The following is an 8,937-nucleotide window of genomic DNA, read 5'->3' as shown; positions in this document are numbered from 1 at the left end:
GCGACCCCTCCTTGGGTTTCCGAGGCAGTATCACTATGGAAGTAGATTGCCCAACCTTCCTTCCGAGGAGTGGCTGATGGGTTTGAACCACCAGCCTTCTGGTTAACAGTCAAATGCCTTAGGCACTACTCTATCAGGGCCTCCATAATGGTACATTATTAGCAAAGTACTAACTGAATATTTGCTGAAATTTTAGTGAACAAATCACCAAATTCAGCTGATTGTTTTGTTACTTTAATCTTTCCTTCAATTTACCTTTCTTTTTCTTACTTTTATGTACATGTTCTCACTGTCCATACTTTATCATAACAGTCTGCCTTATGTTCATTTTCCATCAAGCATTTCCGTTTTACTCAGTGCTCCTGAGTACAGAAATTGTTCCTTATTGCATATTGAATAAAACTGAAACTCATGCCCAGTAATCAAGACCCTCTACACACTTAATAAACATTACCTCTCATGCTTTCTTGCACTTTTCCATAAGACAGCTCACCTTTGCTAATACATGCACTATTCATCTTCATACCATCACTTAGCCATGATGTTTCACCTATTTGTGACTTCTTCCCTCCTATTCTTTATCAAACTAAATCCCAGATCTCTTCTAAGACCCATCTTAAGGACTCCCTCTTCCTTCTAACTATTTTAATCTCCTAGAAAGGTCTGCTATATTTTGTATTATCTCAACACTTCAATAAATCCTGTCCTACCTTTTCATAAACTTTCTTGTTTGGTCCTATTAACTGTATTTTCTTGTTCCATTTATGTTATTTTTGGTTCCAATTGGTTTATAATCTGGTTGAAATCTAATTGGGCCGCATCACTCTTTTCACATTTTTTCTTTAGTTATAAAATAATATTGGGAGGCCTGGTTATGCAGTGGTTAGGCACTTGGCTGCTAACCGAAAGGTTGGTGGTTTGAGCCTGTGGGGGAAAGATGTGGTAGTCTACTTGCCTAAAGATTGTAGCCTTGGGAGCCCTATAATCAGTTCTACTCTGTCCTATAGGTTCACTATAAATTCAAATCAACTTGACAGCAGTGATTTTCAATTGGAAGATAATATTACACTTAAAAACTATTCCTAATTACTGAAGATATATTTCAATGCTTTACATGTTAATTTAGCTACTACCTTGAGTGTTTGACTATATTTCTTTCTTTAAATTTTACTTTTGAATCTATTGAATCTATATAATCTCTTTAAAAAGAAGAAAATTCCTGCCAACCTTAATTATAAATAAATAAATAAATAAAAACAATTGCGACAGGAAGCTTAAACATACAATGTGTAAATAATTATCTTTCCTAAGTTCCTAGAATGTGTCCATGGCATGAGTTTCATCTACAGTTACAATAGTTCTACCTGCATTAATTTTTAAAACTCGTAATACTAAACTTCTACGTAGACTTTTCTGGGGAGTAAAGAAGAGCAGGGAAATCAGCTCTTTCTGGGTAGTCATTAATTTTCAGGAGACACCCAGTACCTCTTTTGTTATTGTTAGGTATACAAACAAAGCATGATGATGGTTAGGCAGTGACTTATTTTAGTTATGACAGAGCCTTAAATTACAGAGTTCTCTCATGTGTGATTCCCTACAGGAAAGGTTGGAAAGACAAATGAAAATGTGTTCCTTTTTATTTCAGTTAAGATGAACCTAAAGAAAAGAAAACTAGCGCAGTATCTTACAGGTATTAAACAAATAAGTTTCAAACACATGTATAATGTATATTACAGTGTTTCTGTTGAAATATCAATACAAATAAAAGGTTTTTAGGTCTGTCTTATAATTCGTGCCTAATGCACAATGGAAGCTACTTTTTGAACAAAATAAATACATCTTCAAAATTCCATTGTATTTCATTTAGTCTTATTTCAGAATTCCTTTTTGTAGTATACTTTCTCTTTGCCCAGTTTTAAGAGTTTTAATTATTTCTATAGTCATTAAATAGATATGTAGTTTATGGACTAAGTCTTCAAAATTGGTTTGTGTACAGGAAATGCTTATTTCTTTTTAAGAAAGCATGTTTCCTTTTATTATTGTTTGTGTCAGAAGGTTTGTATAGGTTGAATTTGCCAGTGACCTTTAGTTATAAAATAAGCCCACATCTGTTGTGCATGCTAGCCAAAATGACACTTATTTTTCTGATTTTAAAATAATGCATAATATTTGAATAAATGACATCAATTGCTGGGGAGTTGGTGTATATCTTCATGTCTTCAACTTTATAATAAAATAAGAAATACATATGTTGTTGTTGTTATGTGCCATAGAGTCAGACCTGACTCACAGTGACCCCTCCTTGGGTTTCCGAGCCGGTATCACTATAGAAGTAGATTGCCCAACCTTCCTCCAAGGAGTGGCTGGTGGGTTTGAACCACCAGCCTTCTGGTTACCAGTCAAGTGCCCTAGGCACTATGCTACCAGAGCTCCTACTTAGAAAAATACACATAGGTAAGTTAAATAGTTATTTTGAAAGTATTGACAGCTCAGTGAACTAATAGAAGTAATTAATAAAAGTATATTCTAGAAAATATAGTCAAAAAATCAATGCAGTCTAAATCCTATAAAAGATGATTCTAGAGCTATGTTATAGGGAGCTCTGGTGGTGTAGTGGATAGGACATTTAGCTACTAACCAGAAGGTCAGTGGTTCAAATCCACCAGCCACTCTGCAGAAGGAAGATGGGGCAATCTACTTCTGTAAAGATTTACAGTCTAAGAAACCCAGTGGGGTCACTATGAGTTGGAATCAACTTGATGGCAGTAGATTTTTTTTTCTGAGAACTAGGTTATAAGCAAAAAACTTCTCTATCTTTCAATATTATTTTATCTATCACTGGACAAAAACTGTATTTATCATTGAGCTCTCAGCATACTATCTAGAACACAGTAGGCACTCAATAAATATTTACCAAAAGCATAAATGGATGACTGGAAGTAGAGCTGGACCTAATATTATTAAAATTCCTATCATATTAGGAATGGTCCAAATTGCAAGCTAGTGCGTAGACATGGTAAATGCATCATCATGTAGTGTGGTTCACTATCTTCCTCAATGATTTATAAACATAATCCTTTTCTCTCTCTCTCTTTTTTTTTTTGCTTTTTGTTGAAGTATCCACATCTCCCAGGAGCAGCCCCATGCTTGAGGAACCAACTATACCCAGCTCTAGAGGCAGGCATGTGGCTCACACTCTAGCCAGGAAGCTTGATTCTATGCCCAGCCAGAATTTCTTCTTAGTTCAAGATAAAAATGTAATTCACTCCAGGCCAGTGAGACAGGGAGAGAAGCTTCCTTTCTCTTCTTTGTGCTCAGAAGGGGAAGAAAGCTGGCTCAGAAACTCTTGCTAGCCTTCTTTCCAGGGAGCTCTGGTAGCATAGTGGCTAAGGCACTTGACTGCTAACCAGAAGGCTGATGGTTCAAACCCACCAGCCACTCCTCGGAAGGAAGGTTGGGCAATCCTACTTCCGTAGTGATACTGCCTCGGAAACCCAAGGAGGGGTCGCTATGAGTCAGGGCTGACTCGACGGCACATAACAACAACAACAACAACAGTGCAAGCAAGGATAAAGGTAGCTCACCCATCAAAAAGCACAGGAGAGAGGTGACAAGATACCCAATTTTAAAATTAATTAATTTTCCTTCTTCCAAGCTAATATGGGTCTCACTCCTCAGAAGGAAGATGGGGCAATCTACTTCCGTAGTGATACTGCCTCGGAAACCCAAGGAGGGGTCGCTATAAGTTGGGTCTGACTCGATGGCACATAATAACAACAACAACTCTCTAGCTAGTGGTTTACCTTCCCTTCCCCCACCCACCTCTGGTAGCCATCAAAGAATATTTCTTTCTTTTTTCTGTGAAACCCTTTTCTTAACTTTTATACAATAGTGGTCTCGATACAATATTTATCCTTTTTGTGATTCACTTCACTCAGTATAATGACCTCTAAGTTCATCCATATTATGAGAGAATTTGCAGATTCATCATTCTTCTTTAACATTGTATAGTATTCCATTGTGCGTATGTATCATAATTTGTTAATCCATTCCTCTGTTGATGGGCATTTAGGTTGCTTCCATCTTTTTACTATTGTGAATAGTGCTGTGACAAACATGGGTGTGTATATATCAGTTCATGTCACAGCTGTTATTTCTTTGGGACATATATCTAGTAGTAGGATTGCTAGATCATATAGTATTTTTATTTCCAGACTTTAAAGGAATTGCCACACTGTTTTTCTCAGCAGTTTCGTCCTTTTACCATCCCACCAGCAGTGTATAAGGGTTCTACTCTCTCCACACATTAGCCAGCATTTTTGTTGTTGTTGTTGCTTTCTGTTTTTTTTTTTTTTTTTTTTAACTTTGCTATTAGTACTGGGGTGAGATGATATCTTGCTCAGGAAATCTTTAGAATTAAGATTAGAAAATACATATATGGTTAGAGCTGGAAGGTACCTTAGAATGTGTTTGAGGCCATAATCTTAATATATAAATGCAAAAACAGGTCCAAAAAGGCAAAGAAATTGGTTCCAAATCACATGGTCAGTGAGAGAACCAGAACCAAACACTTGTTCCCAGGCCAGAGTTTCCTTCAATTACACTGTCATAGGTATCAGTGCCAAGAACTCTACAATTCTGAGAGCTAGGTTTCAGTCTTCATAATTATGGTTCCTTAAGTCAAATAAGCATGTTTCCTTAAATACCACTTTCCTCATTTCTAAAGATGTGAGAGTTTTATCGGGCTTTAGGATATGCTATGTAAGTCCATGAAATGTGACTTCATTGCACATGTTATTGTGTATTGTTCTGAGTTATTTATGAACATTTATTTGTTTATTTAAGAGGCCTTTGGTTAAGCAAATAAGTAAGCACTTGACTACTAGCCAAATCATTAGTAGTTCAAACCCACTCAGCGACACCTAGGAAGACAGACCTGATGATCTGCTTCGGAAAGGTCACACAGCCTTGAAAACCCTGTGGAGCAGTTCTACTTCGCATACACAGGTCAGAATCAATTCAATGGCAACTAACAACAACAACAAAATGTTTATTTCAATCTACCTCTTCTTCATGACTTTATTTACTCAGGGCCCAATCTTTTAGATTTAGCCCTGGTGGTACAGTGGTTAAGTGCTTGGCTGCTAATCTAAAGGTTGATGGTTTGAGCTCACCAGCCGCTCTGTGGGAAGAAGATGTGACAGTCTGCTTCCCTAAATGCTACAGTTTTGGAAACCCTATGAAGAAGTTTTACTTTGTGTCATAGGGTCGCTATGGGTCAAAATTGACTGCACGGCAACAGGTTAAACTTTTAGGACCACTGAAAAATTGTGAAGATGTATACTTATAGACTTTATGTATAACTAGAACATTCAACCATGAGTATATAAGATTATTGACAATAACTTGAAATACTGGCAACATGTTCATGAGAATATTTTAAGTCTCATTGTACCTTCCCCCCAGAACTGTGATTAAAACATTACTCTTAGAGACTATCAAATGTAAATGGAAGCTATGAAAACTGGCTTATTCATTTGTTTCAGATGTCCAGACTTGTAGATGACTTTTCAAAGAATTCCTTAAGCCAGCTTATTTAACTCTTCTTTGTTGCTGTCATTGAAAGTATTTGATTACATAACCAGACTTCATCAGATGAGGTAGGGATTATTTTAGGCTTTTCTTGTATTAGCCATAGACTTTTTCTGCAGAGGACTCTGCGTTTAATTATAGGATAACATAACATTATGTTTATTCATGACTTCAAATGAAAAACCATCTCTCACAATTGCAAATACTGTAGTAGATTAAGATTTTATGTCTAACCAAATTGAAAATTATGACTAGATTTAATCCATGGATGTTGAAGGATGCTCACTAATGTGCAAAAAAAAAAAAAAAAAAAAAACCTTACTGTTAGCCAGAAACATAAAAATAACAAGGGAATTTGAAATTTTGGAAATAAATACAATTTTGGTATTGTGGGTGTGAATATTAGTTTCCATAATATGTTTTAGTAACTATGGTAAAAGAGCTCAGTGAAACTAGTCTGTTTTCTAGAAACAAATTAATTGTCCATTGAAAACAGCTTATTAGCAATGACAGCTGGTAAGTATTCAGGTCTAAATTCATCAGTGAACTAACAGACTTGTCATAACCCATAGGAAGAATCCCTCAGTAAACAAATCTTGCAGTCTCTGCTATCTCTTTAGGTTTAGGACCACTGCATTATTTCTTTTTGATTCTTTGTGACTTGTACTTGATTTTTTCAAAAAAAGGTTTTGTTGTGTTTTAGGTGAAAGTTTACATAGTAAATTAGATGCCCATTTAACAATTTTTATACAACTCATTCTGTTACACTGGTTACATTTTTCACAATGTGTCAACAATCTCATTATTTCCATTCTTTTTGTTCTGTTTTCATTAATCTAGCTTCCCTGCCCCTCCTTAGCTTCTCATCTTTGTTTTAGTGTAAATGTTGACCACTTAGTTTCATATGGTTGATTATTTAAGGAAGCACAGTATCCATAAGTGATACTGTTTATTTTATAAGCCAAACTGTTATTTGGATGAAAGGTGACCACTGGGAGTAGCTTCAGTTCCAAGTTCAAAGGGTATCTAATTTAGGCAATAGTCTCAAGGATTCTTCTAGTCTCTATCAGTACAGTAAGCCTGGTCTTTTTATAGAAATTTGAGTTTTGATCTACATTTTTCTTCCTCCTATTCAGGACCTTCTATTGTTTTCCTGGTCAGAAGGTTGGTAGTGGTAGTTGGGTACCAACTAGTTCATGTGGGCTATTAGTCCTGGGGACTAGTTTTTTCTTTGAGTCTTTGGTTTCCTTCATTTCTCTTTTGTTCCAGATGAGTAGAGACAAATAGCTGTATTTTAGATGGCTGCTGCCACGTTTTTAAGACCCCAGCTTCTAGTCACCAAATTAGCATGTAGAACATTATCTTTACGAGCTGTTATGCCTATTCACTGAATTGTCCCATAAGACTATGGTCCCAAGCCTTCAAACTCAGTATACCAATCCTTTGAGGTGTTTTGTCTAAGTAATATCCGTAACTATGCCCCATATTTGTATGTGATTTTTAAAGCCATTTTTCAAAGCTCAGTTGCTATTCTATTGTGAACTTGTTATTCTAAGATCTGGGTAGAAGATAGTTTAAATGAATACAATATGAATACAATGTGTATAATGTAATCTATGCATTTGTTTGTTTATTGGCTTTCAGTTGAGGAAAACATTTGTCCAAAGAGTTAAGTTCACACTGGCTTTGTAGTTAATGGTGAATAAATGCTTTGTGAGGAGGTCAAACAGTGTCTATAGCCTCCCAGGCTTGTTGCAGTGCCAGGATCTATTCAGCCAATGAAATACTTGCACTTACTTTGAGGAGCTGTGTGTGCTTTGGAAATGTTTCCATCCCAAACATTTAGCCAGTGGCGATAAGACCATGGAAACATTCTGTACCAGTTCTCTTCACTCCTCTCCCTCCTTTTAGCAGGACAGACCAGTTCTTCTGTGCCAAATCTAAGAGTTTACCATGTCCCTATATGAACTAACAGGAGCTCTGGTAGCGGAGTGCCTAAGGCACTTGACTGCTAATCAGAAGGCTGGCGTTTCAAACCCACCAGCCACTCCACCTAAGGAATGTTGAGTAATCTACATCGGTAGTGATACTGCCTCGGAAACCCCAGGAGGGGACACTATGAGGCAGGTTCAACTCCGCGGCACATAACAACAACAACAACAACATATGAACTAAAAGGATACTGATATGTAATACTTCTTTTGTTTGCTCACTTTAACTATTCACTATCATAAAAAAAATTATCTAACAGAACCAGATAAAAGAAAATATGTAAAGGACTTCTTTGGGACACTAGTACAACATATACACATAGAAATGCGGCCCATTCGTTTAGATACCTCATGGTCAAGTTATACATACGTTCCTTTGTGCTTTAGATTCATACTGGAAGTTTTCAAATGTGTATTTGTCGGATCTTCTTTGACGCATCTTAAATAGTCTGGCACCACGGTTACTGAGATGGGATAATTCTTCCAGCATGATGTCTCTGGGGATGCTGACTTTTTTGCCCAGATCCATGCCAACTAAATCTGTAAAACAATATCAATGTGTTTTAAAATCCCAAGGAAAGCATTTTATTGATTTTCTAAATTTCATAATTTATTACATGCTATTTTATTGTGGTGAATAAGATAGAGACTCCTTCGTCAGACAGTCTTGGTTTGAATCCTGGCTCCAGGGCTTTCTAACTGCCTGATTATAGGTAATGCTACTTATTTTCTCAAAAACTCAAATTTCCTCATCTCTAAAACATGGCTAGTAATAATAATACCCAATACATAGGGTTGATATCAAGAGAAAATAAAAGGCTTTATATAAATCACTTACCATAATATCTACCACATAGAAAGAGTGAATGAACATTAACTGCCATCATTAATAACAGTATTGAGTTTTTTCACATTCAGTGACTTTTCAAACAGCATTGGGTCAGTTAACTTAGCAAGCTCTATTTCGTAACCTGCATTTTTATGTCTTAGCTTGAGGTGACCCTATTACTGAAATGCCTATCCTACCACCCACCTCACTCCAATTCCCTGTCTCTGTCAAAACACTTTTCATTATATATTCAGCATCAAGGAGCCAGTATATAATAGGCAAGCAGTAACTACTGAATAAAGAAATCCTTCCAAATCCAGCTCAAACACCATTTCTGTGAATCTCTCTCTCTCTTTTTTTTATTGTAATTAGGGTGAAAATTTACAGAGCAAATTCATTTTCCATACAGCAGTTCACAATACTTTGTCTGATGTCATTGACCACAGTTTACCACAATGCAACAGCTCCCCTCCCACTTCCTCCCCATAGTTACCTCTTCCCAGTGTCCATCCCTCCATGGACTCC

General features: G+C 36.5%; 1 protein-coding gene across 1 annotated transcript in view; it reads right to left on the bottom strand.

Moving 5' to 3' along the window:
• MYOZ2 (myozenin 2) overlaps positions 1 to 8,937 on the bottom strand; it is a 58,675-nt gene that overhangs the window by 23,915 nt on the left and 25,823 nt on the right. Inside the window, exon 2 of the mRNA XM_007952372.2 lies at positions 7,954 to 8,123. Within this exon, the coding sequence (XP_007950563.1) occupies positions 7,954 to 8,123 (170 nt within the window). The remainder of the gene's footprint in view (positions 1 to 7,953; positions 8,124 to 8,937) is intronic.

Source organism: Orycteropus afer, unplaced genomic scaffold (assembly GCF_000298275.1).
Source record: "Orycteropus afer afer isolate SDZICR_OR568_19922 unplaced genomic scaffold, OryAfe1.0 scaffold00332, whole genome shotgun sequence".
Lineage (NCBI taxonomy): Eukaryota > Metazoa > Chordata > Mammalia > Tubulidentata > Orycteropodidae > Orycteropus > Orycteropus afer.
The sequence above is the reverse complement of the archived record's forward strand: the minus strand, read 5'-3'. Positions and strand labels throughout refer to the sequence as shown.